The sequence below is a fragment of the Drosophila arizonae genome, chromosome 2, assembly GCF_054131065.1.
Source record: "Drosophila arizonae isolate 15081-1271.41 chromosome 2, UAZ_ARI_1.0, whole genome shotgun sequence".
In the NCBI taxonomy this organism is placed as follows: Eukaryota; Metazoa; Arthropoda; class Insecta; order Diptera; family Drosophilidae; genus Drosophila; species Drosophila arizonae.
Window position 1 is genome coordinate 17,820,969 of NC_142922.1, and position 26,975 is coordinate 17,847,943.

General features: G+C 42.2%; 1 protein-coding gene and 1 pseudogene across 4 annotated transcripts; one reads left to right on the forward strand and one right to left on the reverse strand.

Annotated features, from left to right (window-relative positions):
* Positions 1–1,118: 1,118 nt before the first annotated feature.
* On the forward strand, positions 1,119–25,037 carry dpr17 (defective proboscis extension response 17). 4 transcript variants are annotated; one of them, XM_089467200.1, is made up of 7 exons: positions 1,119–1,911; positions 2,183–2,897; positions 16,559–17,574; positions 19,718–19,955; positions 20,011–20,225; positions 20,340–20,445; positions 20,681–25,037. In XM_089467200.1, exons 2-7 carry the CDS (start codon positions 2,507–2,509, stop codon positions 20,830–20,832), a joined length of 2,118 nt encoding a protein of 705 aa, XP_089323326.1. In that variant the 5' UTR covers positions 1,119–1,911; positions 2,183–2,506; the 3' UTR covers positions 20,833–25,037. The 4 variants fall into 4 exon arrangements, with proteins under 4 accessions (XP_089323326.1, XP_089323340.1, XP_089323331.1 ...); XM_089467214.1 differs by having other exon boundaries at positions 2,357–2,897; XM_089467205.1 differs by having other exon boundaries at positions 1,119–1,329.
* LOC108609454 (cyclin-dependent kinase 1 pseudogene) lies at positions 4,319–5,607 on the reverse strand (annotated as a pseudogene).
* Positions 25,038–26,975: the final 1,938 nt, after the last annotated feature.

Here is a 26,975-nt window from a genome sequence, read left to right on the forward strand (position 1 = left end):
CACACAAATTCCAGCAGCGGAGCTCCAGCGACTGGCCTCTCCATGGGTGCCGCCATACCTTGGCAGCCAGCTATGCGGGGGAATCGCCCTCGCATCCTCTGGGGACTTGAAAAGTTCAATAATATTTATTTATTTGTTACTTGCTCTTTGACAAAAGCACACAAGATTAAGACCAAAGCCCTATATATCACGCCTTTCGCATATTGGGTCAGATTTAATGGCGTTGCGTAGTTTCATTGTCACACACACAGATAGAGGCAGGGGCAAAGCTGCCTCCTTGTGGCAGGACACGCAGTAAATTAAACGGGCAGACAAAGAATTCAGCGGCCCGAAATGCTAAGTTAATTTAAGGCGCCACTCTAAACTGGTCTGGGCTTTGATTTAGAGTGCCACAATTTGTACAAGCCAATGGCAAAAGCCCCAAAAAGAATATTGAGCATCGATAGGACTCGCAGCGAACAGCCATAGCCGGTGGCCAAATCTAATCTGTTGAGCTTGAACTTGATTTAAGACCAACCTAGCTCAGACCCGAAAATACAGCTGTAAATGCAGCAGGAGCAAAGTTACTGAATTGGTGGCCACAGGGTTGGTATATATATATGTTATATAATATTTATTACAATATTTGTAATAAGATCTCAAGATTTCATATATTCTTTATTTAAATGTAAATTATAAATAATTTTACTAAATAATTTTCATTATAAACTTCCAAGTTTGAACTAAATTACATAAGAAGTTCGCTCCTACGCTCAGTTAATTTCAAATACAAATAATTTTAGCTCAACTCCTTGCTCAACTCGGTCTGGCCAAATATAGTTATATTAAGTAGGAAAGGCTTGTTTAATTTTCTGTAAGCTCACAAAGAACTGCTAAGCAGAAAGCAAATAAATTTGAAGTCTATTGTAAGCGCCATTTGGCCAGTGCTAAGGCGCGAAGGACATGCGCAGTGCGAGGAGCCGGCACAAGTGCTGAGGAGAAGCGTCGAAACAGACGGCGGAACGTGTGGCAAACGGAATGAAACAAGGGGCAAAGGCAAGCGTGTTGCTGGGGATGCTGGCAAGTGGAACAGCCATCTGGCCAACAGATAGCAGGCGCAGCGGGGCAGCACGAGTTTCCTGTCGCTGGCTGCACGCGACTCAGTTGAAAATTTGCATCCTTTGCGAGCGGACGTGACTCGCAGCGGGCGCCAGGACCAGAACGGATGTCAAATTGTCGCGGTCTCGAAACTCGTTCGTGGCAAGTCGTGCGAGCCGCCAATGTCTGGCCAAGCGCTTGTGTTTAGATGCGAGCTGAGGCGGCCAAGTGGGCCCCAAATAGGTGCAAGGCGTAAGGAATTGGCAGTTGCGAAGCTATTTTAAGGAACGAACTGAAGATTGTGTAGAGCTGTCACTGTGTGTGTGCTGGTGTGTGTGTGTGTGAGTGTCCCTTGCGTCTTGGCTGAGTCAGCGTGTTGGCTAAGCAAGTGCCGAAATCACTTTCCAAATTTGTTTGTTTCTCTTGTATTAAAATGGATATTAGAATGGGGAACTAAATGTGCAAAGCAACCCAGAAAAAAAAAACAAAAAAAAACAACAACGAAGTAAGGAGCTGCGGCCGCAATGTCGTAAAAAGGGATTATTGTGTATTATACGCCGGCACAGAATAAAAACTTGAATATTATTTTCGAGGCGGCGGCTCAAGCCATAAAGTGCAACTCAACTGTGAATAAGTTGCCTCACGTGCTAAGTCCGGCGAAGAAATGAAACATTAAAAATATCGTTTATCAAGCTGTGCGTGCAATGAGTGTGTGTGTGTAAAGCTGAAAACTTGTTAAACAGTGTCAGTGTGCCGCAAGTTTCCCAATCTCTTTGTGAACAACTTTCCACATAACTCACGGGAAAAGTAATGCTCACGCTAGTTTGGCATATGGTAGGTGAATATATATCGAACGAGCTCTTCTTTAACTTTTCTCAATTGGATGGTAATTTGAAAAATTTGCATGATTAATAGCGAGCAGATCTAAGGAAAAGTTCAAAAGTTTCAAATTATGCTAATCAAAGAGACAAGAAAAGAAAAAGAAAAACTATTTAGAAGCTAACCGAAATTTCAAATCGCATTTGTATTGATTGATTAGGTGAATGCTTTATCAAGTTATATATATATATTTATCTATTTGTATATATGCCTTGAATTTGCGCAGTTTGTTTCGAGAAATAGAATAAAAATTGCAACTGTAACTGGCACAAGGTAAAGCAATAGGAAAAGCAATGAAAGCGCGTGGCAACAAAATCAAAGAACGACGCAAGAGACATAAGTAAAAAAAATAAATAAATAAACAAAAAATAAATACATATATACATCTATATATATAAAGCAAGTTGCAATCCACTGAAAAGCAACGGAAGGAAGGCAACGAGAGCGTTTCCCGACTCCAGCGAATTAATTCAATAAACCTATTTATCTGGGACGGGCGGCTGCAGGGCGGCAGCGGCGTCTGGGGATAGACGCGCACATTTCGCATAAAATGCGAACAACTTTGACAGCCAACGGGGCGCACTGCAATCAGAATCAGAGGCCAGCGCCGTGCCGAACACTTGGAGACAATGCTCCGCCGCCAATGGTTCCGCAAACGAGTCCCCAATGGCGGCATTCGCCTGGCAGTGAGCGCACAAAAGCAGCTCTAAGTGTCATTGCTGCAAGCAACTGTGCCAGTGCCAGAACGGCCAGGGCGAGCGGACGGACGCACAGGACCAGCGCAAGGAAGCCACCAACGGCAAAGATGACAGTCTCCGACTCGGACGAATGTGCCGGACAACGGCGCCAATTTGTACGCACGGCCAAGACGTTGAGTTGGCAACGCATCTGGCTGACAGCTTGGCTCCCTCTGCTCCTGACTGCCCTCGACTCGGGGACACGTAAGTAAAGCTCGGGGCCAAATGTGGCTAAGGCTAAGACTATGGGTGTGACGGTGTCTGTCTGTGTGTGTGTGTGTGTGTTTCGATGTCTAGCTAAATCTGTTTTATTTAATTTAAATCCCCCACGGACCGGACCTACGACTTGATTTCGATTCGTTCGTCCTTGAACTTTGCGTGTCATATGCATGCAAAATTATAATTGAATATGTCGCATGCCGAAGCTCTCTCACTCTCCTCGTAGCATGATTTGTCCACAGTAATTGGTTTCGTTACAGGCAATATTTTGAAGCTAAAACTATATATGAAATCATCTGTCAATTTATGAATATGCAAGCTCTTTAATTCGTGCTCAACTGGGGCATATGGCTTAGGGCTGTTTATATGTAATTTAAAACTTAAATAACTTTCAAATATATAACAGAAATAATTTTATTCAATATATACATATTTTTTAATTTTAAAATATTTAATTACAGATTACACACATATAAATGCATGCATGTATATATCCTAGGGCTTTTGTAATTTAAATTTGAAATCATGTCAAACTATTTAACAGAAATAATTTTAACCTATATATACATATTTTAATTTTTAAAATATTTAATTGCACATTATATACATATAAATGTGTTTATGTGTATATCTTAGGGCAATTCATATGTAATTTACATTTTAAATCATTTTAAAATATTTGACATGTTTAATTTATTTTTAAATTTAAATATATACATAAACATATATACATACGTTCCTTAAAACTATTTATATATAATTCAAGTTTGAAATAACTTTATAATATTTAATAAATATATAAATAATTTTTTTATTTTTTTATTTTTTTTTTTTAATTTTAACATATTAATTAACACAATATTATATATGCTAATTATTTAAAATGATTTAAAAACATTAAAAAAAGAAAAAAATTAATTTCTGGCGATCAATTTTTTATTTACGGTATTTTTCAGTCTTTATCTCACACTCTATACACTGTGCTACATGGCTTCAGGGCAATTATAATTCCCATTCCATGAATTCGCTTTGTTTGTTTGTTTTTCTTAACGCCCGACTGCCAATCACTCAGTGAAAAAAAAGAAGCGTAGGCCAAGAGCGGTAAATACCTTAAGGAAAATTAAAAAATAATATTTAATGAAGAGAAGAGATTAATTGCCTGTCCAAGCAGGATCTCGACCCACTGTGCACGGATCACAGACTCGAAGGTTCTGTGACCCTTCGGGCACTCGAGCAAAAGTCTCGCCTGTTAACTTCGACTCGCTTTTGTGATGCGATGTGATGTGATGTGATGAGCTTCAAGCGTAGCGTAAAATAATTCAATTAATTTTACACGCGTGCACAAAGATCCGTTAATAAAGCCGATTAGCACGTGCGCTTTAACAAAAAGATGCATCTCACACGAATACATTAAAAACTTTTATTGACAGTCAGGGAGTGTAAGGCGCTGGCGTCTCCTTGAAGTACTCATGCTCTAGGATCTGCTCAGCGGACAAGCGCTTCGCTGGCTGATAGACGATTATCTTGGCCAACAGGTCGACAGCGGAATTGTAGATGTCCAGGTCTGCCATCAGCTGGCTCAACTGATTGCTTTTCCACTTGGGAAAGGTGCTCTTATAGTCGGGCAGTGTGGATACGCCCGGCCAGGACTGCTCGTTGGGGGTGCCCAGCAAGCGGAATATGCAGAATAGTTGATCTATCTCCGAGTCGCCGCGAAAGAGGGGCCGCTTCGTGATCATCTCAAAGAAGATGCAGCCAATGGACCAGATGTCCACGGGGCAGGCGTACCTCGGGCAGCCCATGAGGATCTCGGGCGCCCGGTACCAGAGCGTGACCACCTCGTGGGTGAGCGCGCGCACGGGCAGCTGGAAACAGCAGCCCAGGCCAAAGTCGGCCAGCTTGATGCGGCCCACTCCATCGATCAGCATATTCTGCGGCGTCAGGTCCCGATGCATCACGCGCCGCCGATGGCAGTAAAGGATGGCGCTGGTCATCTGGAAGAGGAAGCTGCCGACCAGCTTAAGGTCCATCAGTTGGCTGGCTGGCAGCGATTCGAGGTACTGCCGCAGGCTCATGGAATGGTACTCGAGTATCAGGCATATGCTGCTGTCCACGATCACGACGTCCAGCAGCGTGACTATGTTGGGATGCTTCAGCTCCCGCAGCAGCGATATCTCCCTGATGGTAGTCGACGGCAAGCCCTCCACCCCAGGAATGCGTTTCACGCTCTTCAAGGCCACGAACTTGCCGGTCGAGCGATTCAGCGCCTTGTAGACAACACCGTAGGTGCCTTCGCCAATCATGGTCTTTATCTCATAGTTCTCCATACCGTGGATACACTTTCACTATATTGAAACCATTTCTCTGTTACTCTGCATATCTCAAATGGTCATAAATAGCCTTAAAAGTCCACTGTTAAAAGACCCACTCAATCGTGTTATAAGTCAACCAGAGTTGCCAAGTTGGCTGAGAATGTGTCTGTCCATTGCTTCTGATACGTCAATTACTTATGACAATACGAAACATTTGAAAGTTTGCACTATTATTATTATTATTTATATTGTTTTAATTAATATATAATAATAATTATAATTTTTATTTAATTTCAATTTTAAATCTATGTTAATTTGTAATATTCTATTAATGTAAAATTTTATTCAAAGCACTGGTTCTTGCTTATGCATTTGCTTGATTATAGGTCGTCAGGCCTACTGCATTCTTTTAATATTAAAATACCATCTCTCTTGATCTGGAACATAATCGATAGTTTCTTTATGTAAAAAGTTGCTTAACAGACCTAGTCGATAGGTACTTAACAGAAGACAGACGAAAACAATCGATATGCATAGCTCAAAAGCTTAATATTTGTGGTTTATATTCGTATTGAATCTCTTTATTTGTTTTACTTTATTTATCTTATGAATACTGAACAGCTGCATTCCAGCTGTATATTCTCGATGTGAACTGCTGCAGCTGTAAATTGTTGACATATTGAGAACTACTCCATTGCAATGGTTCGCTTTATGCTATTTTGTAGGGGTTATTATTATGGCTTTCAGCAGGCGCTTTTGCGGATCACTTTTCCCATGCAATTTAAATTATTAACAGATGTGCGCACAATTCAATACAAAAGTTTGAAGCGCTCTGGCCAGAGTTCCGCCCCATTGGCAATCCACTTGGCCATAATTCATGAGCCGCAGCTGAGAGTTCCTTAACCCTCTGGCTGCCCTCTGGAGCACCGTTGTACGGTTAAATGCGAGAAACCACTTACAGCTGCAATTGGTAGCCAACGAAGGGCTGGCTGGCTGGGTAAATGCTCGCTGACCAATATGCAGGCGAACAGAAATGTGAAAAGAACAAAATAAAACAATAAATTTGTGGCTCGAGCAGGGCGCGGCTGGGCAGAGCTTTGAAAAATGCGCTGAAAACATTAACGAAATTGAATACTTGCCAGAAAATGTTTAATAAACATATTCGCAGTGGCAACACTTGCTGGATGCCGCCAGCCAGACAAATGCTCATCCAATTTCAAGGACCTGCAGTGCAAGGGATGTGGGCCATTTTCGGCAGCAATCCCAATGCGCTTTCATAAAAGTTTGAGTGCAGCTCGTTATGCCAAATAAATGAAGTTTGTCTGCTGCTGCTGCTCCTGCTGCTCCTGCTGCTCCTGCTGCTCTTGCTGCTCCTGCTGCCGCTGCTTTTCGTATAAATTTTGTAATATTAGAACAATTTTTTGGTACTCGTGCGCTCCGTGCACTTTGTGCACTTGGCTAATTTGGGGAATGTAGCAAAGTTTGCAGCTGGACAAGCCGGTGCTATTCTGGCCAGGCAGTTTCAAAATGTTTAGCTCAGCCACGCCCCCTTAAATGGCAAATCCTTTAATGCCCGGTCCAGAGTAGCATGTCGAGGCAACGCAGGAACCAATTGGGTTATTCCGGCCAAAAGTGTTTGTTTACCCTCATAAATTATGAATCTGCACAACAAGGATGGCAACCCACATGTTCTGGGCCACGCACATGGGCACATGTCGGTTGACCTCTGTCGCTGCTGACGATACTTTAGCTGTTGCCGTTGCTGTTGCTGTTGCTGTTGCTGTCGCCAGCCTGTGCCCGAAGTGTTGCCCTGGAAACACCTAGCTCCGGCTACAACATGCTGAAAAACGAACTGAGCCCAGCCCAGCCCAACCCAACCGAACCGAACCGTAGCATGCCGGAATGCCAGCGGGAAGCCGTGAGCGGAGCGGAGCTCCTGCTACATCCTGTCTGCATCCGAGTATCAAATACTTAGCTTTATGACGCACTGTGGTTAGCAGCGAGGACATCTCACATCTTCTCTACACTATGTACTTTTGTTTCAGTGTATTTTAAATTTAAAAAAAAATTTATTCATTTCTTTAGAGGCCAAAAATCATAGGAATATATAGTTTTTCTATTTAATATATCTATATATATTAATAAAATATAATATAAAATATTCAAGAAACTTTCAACTGAAATAGAAATATATTCTTAATTAATAAATATTATTATCATTATTATTATTATTATTATTATTATTATTATTATTATTATTATTATTATTATTATTATTATTATTATTATTATTATTATTATTATTATTATTATTATTATTTTTATTATTATTATTATTATTATATTTTCTCATTATTATTAGTGTTCTATAATCATGGTTCAAAAAGGTTTCCAAATCTATCACATCCCATCTATTTTATCTTATTTATATTCTATTTCTCCTTCAATATGAACATTATTATTGAAAATTCGACTCTATTTCGCAGCACTTGTTGCCACTGTTCATTTAGTCGCACGCCCTAAACTAACAATTTTGTTTGAGGGGTCGACGCTGCTCTTTTGGCCTGGAAAAATTGAGAGGGAAGCAGGTTGACTTTAAATTATTCAGAGGGTTTGGCGCTGGCGACCAATCAAAAGCGCCAAGCACAAGACATGAACGGAAAGCTGTGTGAAACAATGCCAAAATAACAATGACAGCAAAAGTGAACAGAGTAACAAGAACAATAACAACAACAACAAGTGTGTGGCATTAGTGGCTGGGGCGTGTAATTGTTGAAAAATAGGAAAAGTGCCCACCAGATGACAAAGTGCAGTCGACCAAGCGTCAACGAGTCTTGGGAGAGGATATGGGCCTGGGTCCGTCCGGCTCCGGACTCCCGTCCAAGTGTGAAAATGGCCCCAAAAATAAATAGCAAAAAATGCTGGAGCAATGCTCTCTATATATCGGTCTATATGGATAGGCAGCGGCAGGAGTAGGGGCAGAGGCGGGGGCAGTGGCAGGGGCAGTGCGAGAGGTTCAGAGGTTCAGTTACGGGGCTAGCGTCGAAATTTATGAAATATTCCCAGAGCACATGCCGACAGACGACGACGGATGAGGACCGACCGACCGACCCACCGACCCACCGCCCCATCAACCCACCGACAGACCGACCGACAGGCCTGTTCGGCCGAGAGCCAGATGAAAAATGTTTTGTTTTGGCGACGTTGGAACTTATTTATGAGCTGTGCCGACGGCGGTGGCAGCATTTGCTGGACAGGGCATACACGCCACCGGCGGTGGGTGCGGCTGCGGGTACCGGTCTGAGTGCTAAGCTCGACCGACGGTGGGTGGGTGGATCGGTGGGCTGGTTGAGCGGCGTTTGGCAACCGGCAATAAAGGCGAGCGGCGCGATAAAAGGCACTGCGGAAGAGCCCAAAACACAGATAATGGAATGTCCTGCAGATTCGCATAATTATTTTACTTGATTTATACGCAAGCACTCGGGAGTTGTCCCCAGAGGGCAAGCCGAAAGAATTCGCTCTGATTCACCCAAGCCTCTGCAATAACAAAGCAAAATCAACAACATTGAAATGTTTGCTGTTTATTGCTCCACCTGGCGCATAATCAGAGCCAAAATGCAAATATCGTTCATAATAATTTGGCTTACAGAGCTTGCTCTCAACTCTGTTTTGATTTTCAATCGTGCGACGTGACCTGTGCATTGATTTCCGTATTTAATTCGCCGTGATTTCACGTCATGAAAGACGATTCAGAAGCATGTGAAATGCAATCTGAGAGATATTTGCGAGATACACCCCAGATGAGCTGTAGCCCACTGATACTGTATCGCCAGGTATTGTTGATTACCTCGGATCTTCTCGTGTTTCGACTGTTTAAGTAATTGTATCTGCAGAGCACGAGATATTCATATTTGTTGTTTGTCTGTTTGGCCTGCTATGGGCTGACGTCAATGCTTCTGCTCAGCGCTTTGATGTAATGTATATCATGTTGAACCTTTGATGTAGGAATGATGCGAAGATGCGACTGTCTCGGGCAATGCGGCTGCTGTTAGAGGCATTAATAGGCGCGTGGTGGAGTACGCGCACGAGCAAGAGCACGGTGCGTATACGTAATGGGACGCCGAGCAACGCTCCAGTTTCAATTTACGCAGCTGAAACAGAAGCCAAAGGCGAAAAATGGAAGAGTCCCGCTTTGCCACACGTAGCGACCAAACATGATGCCATAAAAATAAATTGAGCCAGTCCCAAACCAAAAAGCAAGAGTGCTGCATAAAAACAAAGAGCGCAAAAGAGAACGACAGGCAGACATGTGTAGGGGGGGGGGGGGGGGGGGGGGGGGGCTCAGCAGAGCCGAAGTAGGCGTCGAGTAGACTGACTCGTTCGAGTTGTTTGCCTCCTATTGAATTTCGAAGCAAACCAACGCAGCCCAACCCAGCCCTACTCAACCCAATCCAGCTCAGCCCAGCGCGCGGCTGTTGCCTCTATTTGTGTGCTGGCGTATCGTATATACATATTTTAACTGTGACACCCAACATATGTTTCACTTTGAATGACTACAAGAAAATTGTTGAAGCAATTTTCACTAAACACAACATTCCGCAGCCGTTGGAGCGCTCCTCTCAGCCAGCCACCCGATGGCCCACCCACATCAAGCAAACGCCCACCCTGCCCACACGCATGCAAATGCGTGTTTCATGCGTAGACTGAATTTCGTATTTGCTCAGCAATATGTACGACGTACAATTTCCTATTTAATGTTACGGCTGTGCCCTCCCCCTTCGCCCACGCAGCCAAATATGTTTATTTATTATTTATTTATTTATTTGCAGGCGGAAAAACGAAGGGCGTAATTGCTTATTGATTGATTTTATGCACGCTCTCAAGTTAAAATTCTTGAATATTTATGCGAAATTCCTGCGGATGCCAAGTGTCATTACAATTCATCCGCAATAAATGCGCTGTAAATCATAAAGAGCAAGAGGTTAAACACTTGCCAACATCTTGACGCCAAGTGCAAATTGATTTGACACGCTGTTTGCTTAATATTTGCCTATAAAGAGTTGTGCTAAACACATGAATAAACAATTATCCCGAATGGGTGTTTGATGTTGTCCTCAGTCTCTAATCATCGCATTCCGCGAATATTTTCGACAGAGAGAGAGAGAGGGAGGAGAGAGAGAGAGAGAGAGAGAGAGAGAGAGAGAGAGAGAGAAGGAGATAGAGAAAGAGAGAGAGAGAGGAAGAGAGAGGGGGAGAGAGAGAGAGGAAGAGAGAGAGAGAGAATGAGAAAGAGAAAGGAGAGAGAGAGAGAAAGAGAGAGATAGAGAGGAAGAGACAGGACGGGAGAGAGAGAAAGAAAGTGAGAAAGAAAGAAGGAGAGAGAGAGACAGAAAGAGAGAGACAGAAAGAGAGAGAGAGACAGAAAAAGAGAGATAGAGAGACAGAAAGAGAGAGAGAGAGAGAGAGACAAATAAGTCAATTTGGGTTTGTCTAACTAATTTGCAGTTGGGAAAGGTTAATATGCCGTTCTAAAATTCGGTTGGCTTGCAAAGTTTGCTCTAAACTTTCGATGTTTGGTCAAAAGTTCGTTAGGGTAAGAAGTTTAATTGCACTAAAGTACGCCGAGCAGGTAAAGTTATGTACAAACAAATGTGTCTGAGTTTTATATAACTAATTCCAAGTTAGGATGGGTGAAGACTTTTTTCAGCAGTGGGCCAAGATCTGCACAGCTGTCTGGAACTTTCTTGAGGCAGGTTTTTTAACCATATAAAAGCATCCCCTTTAAGGAAGATTTGTTTAATTTAAAGTTTTAGTCAATTTTACAATTGCTTCGCAAGAGGACCCCAAGGACATCCATTAAGCATGGCTCCGCACAGCAGCGGCAATCGCAGTCGCAGTCGCAGAAACAAAAAGAACACGTTAAGAGAATTGTCAACAAATAGACGCTTAGCCAACTATCTCAACTCGATGGGCCTGGCTCGGGGTTAGGGGCTGCGGTTCTGGCTGCTAATCCAAGCGCCTTCAGCAATCTGCTGGCGCGTGTTTTATGCGCACTCGAGGTGCCCATAACCCAAAGCACTCCCCAATGGAAAGTTTTGCTTTAATGTGGTGTGTGTGTTTGTGCTTAATGCAACAGCCTGCCTGGTCCATCTACATCTAAGCCATAGTCATGGCTGGCCGGTTGGCTTGCTTAAGCCGCAGCGCGTGGCTCTTTGCAGAGACATCAGCAAGACGCGGAGTGAGTGGAGTGCGGAGCGAGATTGTAGAGTGTTTAGTTGTTGGGTTTTTAATTATGAGCCCTGCCAGCTACGCATCCTGCTGCCATGACTTTTTATTGGATATGTAATTACTTTTGGCCCTGGGCGCTTCCAAATTACAGACGCATATTTTTTATAATTACAACGCGCAGCAGCAGCAGCAGCAGCGGCAGTGGCAGTGGCAGAAGCCCATCAAAAAGTTGCGACTGCCGTTTGGCCAAAAGTTGTTGGCCATTTTGATACTCCGCTAATGATGTACGTGTATACGCATCAAATGGCCAACAAAATGCCGTTGAGCATGAAATCATAATTAATCCATTGACCTTTAACACGCCGCTGGGCGGGCAGTGGGCGTGGTCGCGCGAATGCTGCACATGTGCGCTGCTGCTAGTTTCACGTAATTAAAGGCCGTTAAGAGCGGGATTACGATATCATTATCAAGCCTCAAATTTATTTCATTTTATGAAATTTATCTGCACATGTCACATTTATTATTTAAATTAAACTGTTTTGGTTTTTAATGTATCTATTTCTTGGTAACATTATGATAATTATATATATGTATATATATAAGCTAAACATGCGGATTATTTAGAATTATGTTTGCTCATTACTTATATTCAATCTCTACTCAAAGAGCTTGAGGCCGTCCAAGGTTCATCATTGCCCGACTAAAAGGTTAAATAACAGCATATGGAAGCGTCTGCCTGCTCTTGATGCACAGTGTGGCAAACAGGCATAAGAAATGTGTTTTTAATATACATATTGAGCAGCAATAGCTGAGGGAATTGTCTGCCTGATGATCTTTGCTCTGCTCAAAAGCCGCGCCCACTGTTGCTGATGATGTGGCTGATGAGCCAGCCATTATGTTGTCTGTGCTGAAATTTGAATTTGCATATACACACACAATTCGTGTAACTATGTGTGTGTGTGTGTGCTGGTGTGTTTGTAGGCGCTTCAGGTTTTTCGCCTAGCTGTAGGCTCGAACGCAACAGACCTAATTTGAGTAATTCGAGGTCTCATTTGAACGCATTACTATTCAGTTTGCGTACGGATCTGACGGCGCCGAGTCGAGGTGAGTGGAGGCTAAGCGTTTGCTCATTTTGGTAACACACTTGAATTATGAGCTTCGGTGAATGCGGTGCCAACTGCCAGGACTTTCACATAACTGAGTGGTGAGGGGCTAGGGGCGGTGCCACTCCCCATGCCAATGGGATTGCCCCCAAGTAGCTGGCCGCAAACACAACAAAAACAATTCAAGTGTTATTGCACGTTTCGCTTACATGTCCTGGGCCATGCAGTGTCCGTGTCCTGCTGCCTGCTGGCAGCTCCTTCGCATTTGTTTATGTTAGCCAAGCAATTGTGGCTGCAGGGCGTGGCAGGGGGCGTGGGACGAGGGGTGTGGGCTGGCTGCTGTCGCCATTTTGTCGCCGAGTGCAATAACTGTTGAGATCACACAACTTACGAGGTCCTTTCGCAACAAAATACACACACACACACGCCCACACACACACATAGACACACATAGTCTATGCGTTGTTGTGGCCTGTAAATTAATCGGCTTAGAAGCCAAAATAAACAAAGGGAGTGAGAGAGAGAGAGAGAGAGAGAAACTCAGTTCTGTCAAGATTGAAAGGATTTTTTCGATTCGAATGGACTTTGTATTGAGTAGATTGCGTAAAGCATCTAGCATCGGCTTATTGTGCCTAGGCCGATTTAATTGAAAGCTTAAGCAAAGGTTTCCTTTAGGATACATTTCCACAAAACATAGCCATGCAGCAAACTGCATTCCAATTGGCCAGGGGCTGAGTAATGGTCGGAAAGCAGGGCGGGGTGCTTGGGGCTGTGGTAGCTCCCACATTTACTCTTTCGTTTCGTTTTCAATTTGCATTTTTACGGCGTTTCACATTTGAAGCTCGACATTCTCATTTTTTCCATAGTTTTTTTTTTCTTGCGGGTCCAGGCGGCCATTTACCTTTTTACATTTTAACCGGAGACCTTATCGGCACGCCCAAATCTCACGCATACCCAGTCACACTCACACTCACACTCGCGCTCACATTCGCATTCGTCCAATTCGTGGCGAAATTTATGGGTTTTTTTGCGCTTTTCGAAAAACTGAAAACTTGAAAAAAACGAGAGCGAAAAAATGGGATAGAAATTGTACCTTTATCAGGGCCTGACAAGAACGTGAAATGAAATAATTTAAAAATGCAAATTTTTTTTGCTGGCTGCCGGCCCGTTGAAGCAAAAGCAAAGGCCTGCAATCAGCCTAAAACCCGAGGCTAGACGTCTGATTTTTGGCCCAGTTGCGGGCTGGCCGACCTATTTGCGGTTCGGCTGGACCCTTTGGGGCCATATGCTGCGTGTTGGCCAAGATTCTGGGAGAGAATTTCAAGAAATGTACCGGGGGCACATGAACTCAATTAGACAACTCCATCAAGTGGCAAACGCAGTGACAAATCGAATCCCAACTTAAGACTCATTCAAATTAATCGCTTTGTAAAACAAAACTCAAACAGAGCCCGAACAAAAACTGGCGCAGAATGAAGAAATGGCATGAGTGAAGAGCAAAATCGCTTGTAACTTGTTTCAAACTGCTTTCGGATTCATCGTCGCAGTTCGATTCGTGTGGGTGGCGGCGGCTAAACTTTCCGCATGAATGCCGTTGAGCTCTGAGTTCTGCTAACAGAGTTCACGCCCTCATCATTTTCTCATCATTTTTTTCTCCCTCTCTCTCTCTCTTTCTCTCTCTCTCTCTCTCTCTCTTTCTCTGCTGCTGCTTCTACTGTTGCCTATTGACCCGGAGGCGACAAGTCCTTTAGAAGGTCGTGACAGCAACTTTTGCCAGCGAAAAGTTAAGATGTATGGCAACCTAATCACTGGCAAAACTGTTACACACAAACACACACGCACCCACACATGCAGTTGGGAAAATCTGCTGGCCTCAGTGATTAGCCTTTAATCTCTTAATATAGTTTTTGCAAACTTTTGCTTGCGATTGATTTCTCTAAATAGTCAAGTATTTTATTCAATTATTAAAAACTCATACATAATGAAACAACAGAATGAAAAGCACAATCATAAATGCAATTTCAAGCATACGTATATATACATATACATAAATAATTGATACATTTTAATAGCTGCTTTTAGCTATTGTTGCAAACCGAGCAAGCATTTGCAATATTCATAAACGAATCGCAACTTTTGCCCCAGCACGTGAATTCGCTTCTCTTTGTTTTATTTCCCTTAATTTTTCAAGCATACGCACTGTGTGCTCTTTTAAGAGACCGTAGCCCGTGCCAGGCAAAAAGTTTTCAACGGCCCAGCAGAGCCCCTCCCCTGCGCTCCACCACCTCGTCGGGAAAGCGAAAACCAACTGAAAGGCTGCAACATTTTTTTTACGATTTTAATTAGCATAAAAGCGTAATTGAAAATTAACTGAAATGAAATTTATACACGTATACATAACAAGCGAATGGGAAGGCTTCAGATGGCTCTACACTGACTATAAAGCTGTGCGCACACAACGCATATTAATCGGCATCCCTGAATACTTGCTAATTATTTCAGCTCTGCTTGCAACAGCTTCTTTATTCAATTTTTAATACGCCTCGCAGATATTAAAATTTCATATGAAATTTTGTAGCTATTTGTTTAGGATTTGGGGCATATTTATATCTGATTCGGTTTACAAAAATCGATTGAATTCGTTGTCAATAGTTGCAGCCAAATATCTGCTTTTAATTAGGCAAATATTTATTCAGGCCTTTGAGAAAACATTGAATGCAATTTACTATAATTTCTGCGAAAAATATTGTGAAAGATGAGCCCAGAGCTGAGTTGAGTGAGATGCCTTCATATGGCTAAGAATATGCATTATTTCGTATTTTATTTAAATAAAGATATTTAATTTCAATGAATAAATGTATGCATGCCTTCAGTTAAGTTTCTTTTAGCTCTTTGGCTTTAATATGCATCACAATTTTAAATGAATTTTAAATAAATTAAAATTTAACTCGGTTGAGGGTATATAAATTCTGCACAGTATTTTTATACCCTGAACCCATTGAAAATGGGAAATCAGGGTATAATGGTTTTGTTAAAAGTATGTAACAGGCAGAAGGAGGCGTGGCAGACCCCACAAAGTATATATATTCTTGATCAGGGCGACGAGCTGAGTTGATTTGGCCCTGTCCGTCTGTCTGTCCGTCCGTCCGTCCGTCCGTCCGTCCGTCCGTATGTATGAACGCGTCGATTTCAGAAGATATAAGAGCTAGAGACTTCAAATTTTTTTTTAAAATGTCCGTAATTACAGCGCGCATATCAAGTTTATCATTAAAAATCGATAACTCATCCCGATCTTTTTTTATCGATAAAAAACCTTATCGAAAACCAGTTATAAAATTATATCTTCTACACCTTGATTGCTAGAGTCTCCAAATTTTTAATGTATGCTTATATGCAATTTATACAATTTCGGTTTTTGTTAAAATTTACCCCCCACCCTTAAATTCACCCCCTCACCCTCACTTTTGTAAAAAGCGTATTTCAAATACTAGAGACTTGGGCTTTGGAATATACACACATATTCACCATATGATTACGCTCTAAAAGTTTCATTAAGATCGTATGTCTGCAAAAGAAATTATTTAACAAATAAATTCTCATAATATTGCCCACACTGCAGCGCAGCCCAAGCGCAGTCGCTGCTTACTGCGCAGTTAGCAGAGCGCAGGCTTATACGTGCGTGTGGATGCATATGTATGTATGTGTGCATAAAAGAAGTGCAGAATGATTAGAATATCAGCTTGGAGGGTTCAGGGTATCTCCTAGTCGAGCAGTCTCGACTGGAGCTTTCTTACTTGTTTTTATTATTATTTTTTTTTCAGCTTCAATTACAGCTTTAATTTAAGTTTTGTTCAAGCTTTAAATATATATACATGAATTTTCTCTTTTTTTTTATATATGTATATATATCCTTTATATATATAGTCTTTATCACAGCTGCAGCAATTTACATAAATAAAGTACACCCTTATATGCGTGTGTATTTTTTTTTCTTTATCCACAGACTTTGTCACCTGCAGCTCAGCCTACGAGCAGCGGAGGATTGGCACAGTGCCGCAGCTAACGGCATACCCGAGATCCACTTTACCAGATAGCCCAATGACAACACAAAACGATCTAATTACGACAGACCCAAACTCAACAGCATTACTGACAGCACAGAAACCAACAACAACAGCAACAACAACGGCAACAACAACAACAGCAAGTACAACTGGCTACTGGAGCACGACCCTGGGAATGTCATCAGCAGCTCCAACGATAACAAGGAATGCCACTGGGAGGTTGGCAAGAGGAGCTGTAGATGTAGCTGCTAAGTCCGCACAAATTGGCCTAACTACGCAGCCCGCAACAGCGGCCGAAATACAAACAACAACCGATTCGACAACAGCAACAGCAACAAGAACAACAACAACAACGACGATGACAACGACAATGTCGACGGCGATGGCGCTGTTCATATCAACAATTTATCCGACATCAACAACAGAGCGCGCAATGGCTGCGCCGCCAGCCCTGACAGAAGCGGAAGCCAGCAACTCCATTGAAACAGCAACGTCACGGCCACCGGAGCAGGAGGTAGAGGAGGCGGCTGAGGCGGTGGCTGCGAAGGCTGAGGCGGAGGCGGAGGCGGAGGTGGAGGAAAATGCGGTGTTGCAGCATCCTCATCCGGCCAACGCTGATTCACTGACTAAAGGTTTCTCCATACCCACATTTTTGCCGCCGTTTCCCGTGTTCGCGGCCGCAGATTTGCCAGCTTACCGCGCTGCTGCCGCTGCTGCTGCTGCAGCTGAAGCAGAAGCCGCCGCAGCGGCCGCAGCAGCGACATCCACTCCTGCAGCAGAGACTGTGACACTGTCACCGGCGCAGCAGCGGCAACAAATGTTTAATGAGCAGCACTCGTATCTGGCCTCCCACAACGGGCAACTGCTGCCGGGCCAGCAGCCGCGCCGAAATCTGACAATGCCCGTGCTAAACATCACGGCTCAAATGGGAAATCACGCCTACATGCCATGTCAGGTGAGTGCAGTCGACAGCGCTGGCAAAGCCCACCAGGTGCGGCCCTAATACCAAGGCCCGAGCAGTACGAACATTCATTGCCAACGGCCAAGAAATGTGGGAGTGTGTGTGTGGGTATTCGTGTGGGTGTGCGTGTGTGAGTGTGTGTCAAGTTTCATTTTGCATATGTGTGGAGCTGAAAGCAATATCTTGAGTGGGTGAAACGTAAGCGTAGGCGAGAGTCGATGCCAAACAAACTTCTTCATTATTTTTCGATTATCCTAATATTTTATTTTCTATATTATTGGTATTAAATTTAGATTTAACTTTAGTTTTTTATATGTTGACATCCTAAGCATTAATATTTAAATATTTAAAGTCTTTTATTATGTTTAAGAAAAGGCAAATTAAGCCCAGTATTCATTAAAATTAAATATAATCCAAGCATTAGCCCCTAATTATCCAAATTAATCTGTTTGTTGCATTTATTGTTGCACGAAAAGATTTAATTTCCGTTATGTTTGTTTTGCCTTTGTTTAATACCTTTTTGGTTTAGAACAGTTAAAGTCTTTTATTGTGTGCTCAAATCCGAAATGAACTTACTTTTCATTAAAATAAGTAAATGGAAGCCAAGCTCAGTCCTCAATTATCCAAATTAATCTGTTTGTTGTTTTCTCTCTGTCATTTTCTTTTTGCCTATGTAAAATTCCCTCTGAGGGTGGCATTAATATTTGACAAATTAAAAGTCTCCTATTGCGTGTTGAAAAACAAGTTAGGCTTAAGATGAGTAGGTAGAAGGAGCAAAGGAGTTTAACTTCACATAAATCGTGAATCATTTCTTGGTAACTGTTGGGAATTCACCATTTTGCCTTAATTTTGTTATGGCTGAAGTTTATTCGAGGAAGCTTAAAGCCTAATTCAATTTCACTCCAATATGTCATCCATTACCCTTTCACGCCCATGAATTCCATATTTGCCAAGCAGACAGACTTCGCTTTCGCCTTCGAAATATTTCCCTCTCCCTCTCCATTTGGCAGTTTGTCGCCCGAACGGCATTTGGGCAAGCGAACCAAATTAATGATATGCTCAGTGTCCAGCTGAAGATATAATAATATCCTTTTCAGTCCTCTTCTGATAATATCTAGCTGCTTTTCTATTTTGCTATCCGTTTTGGTTTCCGTTTCGCCGTTTCGCCGTTTCCACATTCCGAGGACAGTACGCAGCTCGAGCTACCTTTTGCCTTTTGCCTGTGGTGTCTGCTTTTTGCTCTCTGGTGTCTGGCGGGCAAAAACTTTGCGCAGAGATCAGCATAATTTCATTTACATATCAACAAATTTATTTTGTTTACGTTCATTTTTATGACGCAAACAGGGCAAACAACCTCTCTGCGACAACTATCCGCCGTATACGTATACGTACACGTATACGTCTCTAGCATTTACCATTTCTACGGCCACCTCCATTCTTGGCTCCTCTTTAAAGGACCTCACACACAGGCATCTCTGCTCCACTCCATGTAAATGTAAATTTGAGGCCTCTTATAATAGTTTCTTTTTCTTCCTCATGTTTTTGTTGACGTTGTTTGGGTTTTGGTATATTGTACAATTCGAATATATGTATGCAAATAAGCAAGGGCTCCATTGCTTTCCTTCGCTTTCTGCTTTTGTTAACAATATGCAAATAGTATTTCATTGTTCCCGAGGTCCAGTTAAAGCGAAATCTCTCTCTCTCTCTCCCTCACTCTCTCTCTCTCTCTCTTTCTCTCTCTTTATTAAATGGCAAGCAAGCATCTATTCAATAGAAGATCTATTTAATTACCCAAGGTATATACGATCGGCATCTCTCAGTAGTTTCGCCTGCTTTTTCATTCGGCTGTCTTGCTGTATAAATTGATTAAACAAAGATTATGAAAACTAGAGAAATATCAGATCATAAAAAAAAAATAATACCATAATCGATAATTATCGATTTTAGATATTATGAAAACTAGAGAAATATCAGATCATTTAAAAATAATAATAATATCATAATCGATAATTATCGATTTTAGATACTAGTTAAATGAAATTACATTTTCTTACGCTCTGAAATTGATCTCTCCGATTTCCCCTTTCCTCTATATATTATAATCTCTACTTACATTCATCATTGATCTTCTGTTCAGATCCATCGCCTATCCGAGAAGCCCGTCTCATGGGTGCGCCTAGTGGATGGTCACATAATCAGCGTGGACGAGACCACGTTCATAGCGGACGAGCGCTTCCAGTCGATATATCAGGAGGACAACGACTACACCTGGTCGCTGCAGATCAAGTACGTCTCTCCCAGCGATGCCGGCTGGTACGAGTGTCAAATGGCCACCGAGCCCAAGCTGAGCGCCAAGGTCTACCTGGAAGTGATCAGTAAGCAGCGCAAATCTATTTCACATCTGAAAATACAAATTGCTCTGGCTTGCAGCGCCGAAGACCGAGCTAATTGGCGACCAGAGCCGCTTCGTCAAGGCGGGCAGCAAGGTGGCCCTGCACTGCATCGTGCGCGGCACTCTGGATCCGCCCAAGTACATCATCTGGTTCCGTGGACAGAAGAAGATCAGCGAGAGCGACGAGCGCACCGGCTGGTACACCCAGATTGATCGTAACATATTCGGCACGGTCGGCGATAATCAGAATACGGTAGGCGGGGTAGGCAAAGGAATCTCAAATTGATTGACAATTTCTTTTGATGCTGCAACTTGACTATGGACTGCTTGTAGCAGTGCTGAAATAATAATCCTGCATTAATTACAGATCGGCTCATTAATTATACCGTTTGTGCGCAAAGAGGACTCCGGCAACTATACGTGCCAGCCATCGAACAGCGAGTCCGTCTCCGTTGACCTGCACGTGCTCAGCGGTGAGTCCTCCCTCAATATTCTTTCCTCAACATATTGATAGTGAAGAGTGTATATACACATACATGTATATGTATATATGTATATGTAGTGGCTCTTGTGACGTGAGCGATTGCGAGTGCGTGTGAATTATTTTGTCAGCAAGTTAAATGATTCATATTAATTGCAACTGTCACACTCACACTCACACACACACACTCACTCACTCACACACGCACATCTCTCTTTTGCCAACAGGTGAATACTCGGCTTCGGCTATCATGTCCGGCGCTGCTGAGCGTAAACAGCGCAGCACGTTTCAATTGCTGTTGGCGTCGCCGCTGCTGCTGGCGCTGCTGGCGGAGGCGCTGGAGGTCCTTGCCGGACTGGGAGCACGTCAGGGGACGTGACTTGTGACGTGACTCGCTTATTGAACAGCCAGGCCGGACTTCAATTATTTGTAAGCTTTTGCACACTGTGCAGTTATGTAATTTAGGTTAGAGATTAATTAAAGATGTCACTGTAAATAGGAACGGCAAGAGGGGGCACAGAGGGTACAGAGGGCAAAGGGGGCAGGAGGGTTGGAGGAGACGGTACAACTTTCTATAATTAAGTTAAACGTTAGCTCACACCTGCAGCGCGTTCGGCTATGCCAATGCGTATGTGTGTGTGTGCGCCTTTCTCTGTGTGTTGTATAAATCAAATTAAAAATATACGATTAAAGTAATTAATTCTAGACCTAAAAAACAAATCAAATGCAGCTCTGAATAAAAGTAACCAAGAGAGAAAGAGAGAGCGAATGTTGTTTGCCATTTACAGTTGTGAAGGAGATCAATAATTAGATTATTGTCAAAGCAGCTAAACTTAAATCTAATTATAATAATAATAAAAAGTAAAAAATACAAATAAAATTGAATTCATGTGAAACCAAGCAAAAGCTTTTTATACTTTTAATTTCTTTTTTTTTCTAAATCTCTTTGATTATAAATAATTGAATGCATGACAGAATTTGCGAAACTTTCATAGAAATTCATCTGCTAAACTAATGTGAATTTCCCCCAGTCTGGAAAATAAATCTTCAAAACGATTATGTGCCTCTCCTTGTTAGGCTTAACGGTAAGCTTTTGGGTTTCCCTATTATTGCATTGATACCTCACCAGCCATTCGAGCTGTATATGATAAATGGATACTTATCACAATGGAGGGCGGAAATGTGCTCCATTCACAACAGGCATGGAGCAGTTTGGCTTTGCTTTGCCCAAAGGATGCGCATAAATAATTTAATAATTTATTATAATATTTTATTTTTTTGGGTCTTTGAAACCCAACCCGACTAAAAAGTGCAAAGCGAGTCCATAAAAAATAAAGAAAAAATCACCGACAGAAAGAGGCAAAAAAGGAATCACATGCCCATAAAATGACGAATTCCAGTCGGCGACAAAGCGGGGCCATAAAGCCTTTAAGGTAGACGCTTTATTTTATTGCAGCGGAAATCACATCTCAGTTAGCCACAAAGCAAGGGTACACAGACAGTAAAAGAGGGAAAGAGAGAAGTAGAGAGAGAGAGAGAGAGAGAGAGGGTGAGGGGAAATGGCCAAAACAGCACGTAAAATTTGTTCAGCAAAGAACAGCGAATAAGCGTAATTTCCAGAGCGAAGCAAAGGAAAAAAAAAGATGATGAGAAAATAGAAGAAAAAGAAACATCTCGGGGCTGTAAATATATTTTACGTTCTACCCGAAGCTGACGACGGAGTGACTGACAGCAAGGACAGCGCCGACTGACGGCCGGACAGGAGCAAGTGTTTGGGTAACTGGAGAGTGCGGAGAAAGCCAAGCATTATGGCCCTAAAAGCCAACCTAGATGAAACCGGCTGACGCTTTGTAGTTTTAAGCAGAGAGCACGAAAGCAACATCCCAAAGTGCATATTAAGTACATCCCCGGCTGGCTGCGTGGGCCACGCCTCTCGCAGGCGAAAAGCTTACTTCAATTTGCCGTAATTAGCTTGCAAGCCGAGCAAAAAGTCGGACACACGAAATGGCAGCAGTTTTTTAATCACTTTTAATGCCAGCTAATAGGCTTATAACTTTAGCTATAAATATTTGATGCAACATTCAATTACGGCGCATTCTCCAGTATTTATATTGCAACTGCGCTGCGTTTGCTGTTCATATTTGACGAAGGAGTCGCAACGCACAGGACAAAGGAGACAGCAAAAAATTGCAGCTTGGTTCCTGCAAAATGTGAAATTTCACTCTAATAGAACGGAGTTGCTCCATTGTAGAGTAATTATTTGTGTGAGTTTCGTTTACATTAGATGTGAAACACAATTTGTTGTTGGCCTTTGTGTCGCAATCAAATTACACGAATAAATTTAGCAGAGGACAACGCCAGATACATCGCAAGGACACTTTAAGTGACTTCCAAAGAATTTTATAAAATATGATACAGTTTGGGTATCTATCTTCTCTTTTTGCTGTTGTTGTGTTGCTGCTCGTTTTTATTTTCGTGCAATGCTCTGGAGAAACAGTTTTTTCTCAATATTTGGATAAGGAGAGCTGGGCAAGTGCCCAGCGTGACTTGTCCCTTTTTGCTGGCCGAGCAAAAAGCTGAAAGATGATGAAAAATAATGACTTCAAAACACATAGGAAGCGAAGGCAAGTGCACAAAATGACATCCTGCACTGACTTGTCGGTCATCGAGCACCACTTCCAGCTGCCTCCCCTTTAATTGTGTTAGCATCGAGGCCAACTTCGCACTGCCCAGCAGCAGATTCAGCTTCTGTCTCTGAATGGGCTGGGAGTGGAAATGTTTTCAATGTCTGCCTCTGCCTCTGCCTCTGCCTTTGCCTCTGTCTCTGTGTGGGCAGTCTGCCGTACCACCCCGCAAGGTCCTCGCTGCCTCGCCCAACTCTCTTTAGCTTTTTGCTGTAAACGAGCGGCTTTTTACATATTTTTTGGCTGCTCGTCTAAGAGACGGCCTTTTCTCTGCTTTACGCCTTCCGCTGTTTGACGTCCAGTATTTCTCAGTCCGCTGCTGTGTGGTCTGCCTGAAAGGCATTTAAGTTGGGTAAAGTATTTCTGGTTTAACTTTGCCGCTTGCAAGCGTCACTCCAGCAGCCACTCCACAGTTTCGCATGTTTTGTTCGGCTGCTGTTCTGGCAGGAGGAGGTTGGTGGGTTGAGGCGGGGTGCGGTGCTGCCTTTGGAGTGTTTTCCGTCGACTCTGGGCCTTAGTTGTGTTTGCGGTTTCGCATTTCGGCAAACAGTAAATAAGCGTGTACAAGCCAAAAGTCCTAAACGTCTAGAGTAAATAAATAAGAGGCAGTTCGACTCTCACCCAATGCTGTTGATGTTGACTCTGGCCTTAAATTCAGTAACGGCTAAAAATACAAAACTTTGACTAATTGAATAAGAAAACTAAGCAAAACAAGCCAAATAAATTTCAATTAGTTCAAATAAATGTCGCATTAAATAAATTGTATTTTTTTTCTTTCAATTGACATTACTGGAAGTAGAGAAATTCATTTTGGCTTTGCCGTTTGTCTTCTTCTCTTTTTGTTCTAAATATACACGACTTCCGTTTCAATTCGATTTCAAAGGTCGAGTTCTGCTAAGAGAATTATTTGCATATCTGGAGGTTTTTGTTTGCTCTTCACCTTTAGCTTTTTGTGGCCTTAGCATCAATGGCAAATTGCGAATTTTATCAGCTGTCTATTTTTACTCATCAAAGCTTCGTGGCGCCTAATTTATTTCCGCCATATTCAAGACTTTTTCTTACATTAAGCGTTTAATTATACGATGCAAATGTAATATCGTATGGTAAGACTATTTTTAATTTCTCTTTACAAATAGCTTTTATATATTTTCTTTAACTGGAACTGCCAAATTAGCTATGCAATGCGATACTAAATCAATTATAGTTCAATTATTTTTACTTAAATAAACATATTTTAATTAAATAACATTTGTCTTCGATATTCACTTAAATGTTGCGCCTTCAGTTGTATCTTGGCTAATTGCAATCAATCTGCAATCTGAAAATATGGGATAAAATCTTAGATAGGATTCAATGTGTAAGCTAAGCAATTTACTAACTTTAAGGTAAATTAACTCAATTATAAGAGAGCCTACTAAGTCTTCACCTTCACTCCTTTTAATAAGAGCATTGACTTACAATTAGATATATATTCTTGAAAGAATTCCTATGGCTGAAATTTAGATTGCCTTTTTATTTACTTTTTATTTTTTTTTATTTTTTTTATATTTATAATTTTATTTTTATTAAAACCATAAGGGGTAACTAGTAACCCCTTTGTGAGCTTTTTAGCTATTAATTCTGCCTATTTGGGCTAACTTATGTTATGTCACAATATTAACAAATATTTACAAATACATATTTACAACACAATACAATAATAATAGTAATTGGTAATAGGTCAACTTCTGTTGACCGTCCTATGGGGAGATCGGAGGATTAAATCCCTTGGCTGCCTTGTGTTGAGCCTCCTTTTCACTTTTCCCAGTTCGATTATTAAAACAAATGATTGTCATTTTTAAGAAAATTACTATTATTAATAAAAATTAAAAATTAAAAAACTATTAATATTTTTAATTAATTATCTTGCCACTGATTTTATTCTCAGCTGAAAAGTATGCAATGCATTTTGAAAACTCTTCAGCAAACTGCTGGCTGCAAAATTTTGGGGCCTTTTGTTTCATCGACCGGGCTTAAAGCAAGCAGTCGAAACGCTTTAAGGCTTGCATGCAAGAGTATGCCATGAGAATTGACAATAGCTTGAGTTTCAAATAAGCTGTGAAAGCTATTGAAAACTTAATGCTTGAGAGGATTATTAGGAAGCAACGCGTTTGCTTTACACATTGCTATGCTTTATCGAATTGCATGCGAAGCGCTCAGAGTTGACGAAGATAAATGACATGCGGCGAATCCAATTCGATTGGCATTAGCCTCATCAGCCTAGGCAACTGGATAAAAGGCAGCCAAGGCTGCCAGGTGGCTCTCAGCTACCTATGCGAGCTGGGTGCTGTGCGTGTGCGGTGCAAATTGCCCGGTCTGGCTCGGTCTGCGAATGCAAAGCATTATCAAGAGCATTTGCATTGGGAATGCGGCCTGGATGCTGTCGCCGCCACAGAGTATCAGCCGCGGCCCCTACGGCCTATCGGCGCTATCTGCGGTGCTTTGGCGCGCTGCGAGCATAGGGTGTGCGACCAGGCTGGGCATTGTATTGCCGTTATTAGTGGGGCTATTAGTGCTGATAGGCGCAGAGGCCCGTTATAAATACATATTTGAAATTGGCAGCTGCACTTGCCCGCCTGCAGCTGGACTGTGCCTGGGAGCACTTAACGGGAAATCCAATTTGTGGCCACGGCTGCAGCGCAAACAGGCTAAATGGCTAAGTGATGGCAGCATTTACTTTTGCATGAATAACTTATGCTGTATAAACGAAGCGCACGTGGCGTATGCTCAACATACACACAGACTCTTATGTAAACTGACAAGCCAAGCAAACAACGGCAAAAAACAACAGCCGGCTTGACAACAGCATCATCAACATCATCATCATCAGCAGCAGCAGCAGCAGCAGCATCATCTTCATTCGTATCCGAATTCGTGGCCAAAGTTCGGTAAAAACTATGGGCCAACACTGAAGCGCTTTATACATTATGCTCGAACTTTTTGGCGTTCGATAAGCGAGCAGCAAAAATTATGATGATGCTGACGACGATGCTTGGCCGCAGATAGCAAACTTTCCACGCCACAAATCAAGTCGGAGCAGCCGAACAACAATGCCTACGCCTGCAACATATTTGTCAAGCGCCAGCCGAAGAGAAAGGAGTTGCTCTTATCTGGATGCCATTATGATTTCCACTCAAAATATTTGTTCAACTGTTTAAAGATTTTTCTGGCGCCCTGTGCGACAACAACAAGTTTACAGAGTAACAATTGAAATTCTAAAAGAAGCGTAATTAACCTGGCCAAGACAATAACATTTTAAGGCTCAGCACATTTGAGTTTTATGTGTAGAACAATTTATGTTGTCTGTCTGCGTAAAATACAAATGCAAAGCGAGTCTGTTTTGTGAGTTTTTCTGTATTTTCTGTGTTTGTGTGTGCTTAGTCTTGTTTTTATTTGATCGCTTGACGGCTGGCGCAGCTCTAATTAAACCAATTGGCGAACAAATTTTAATTAGCCAGCAGCGAAAACATGCAAAACAACAATAATAAAAAGCCTGCAACATTTGCGGGCGCCTGTTTATGCCCCAGATTCGGATATTTATTGGTAAGCAGCCGACAATTGCTTTAATTCCGGCCAGGCCAACATTTAAAGGCCAATAAAAAAATGATTCGACAAGTGCAATTAAAAAGCTAATAAGGTGAGCCACGCCAACTTTTTTATGGCCGCGCCTTATTTATGTCTCAGCATCAAGCGACGATGCCTTAGCCGGGCCAAGATGTCAGCCATCGGCCGAAATTGTTCAACATTTTTTTTTGTACCCTATAGTCGTAAAAATTGTTGAGTTGGGAGTTGGGAAATA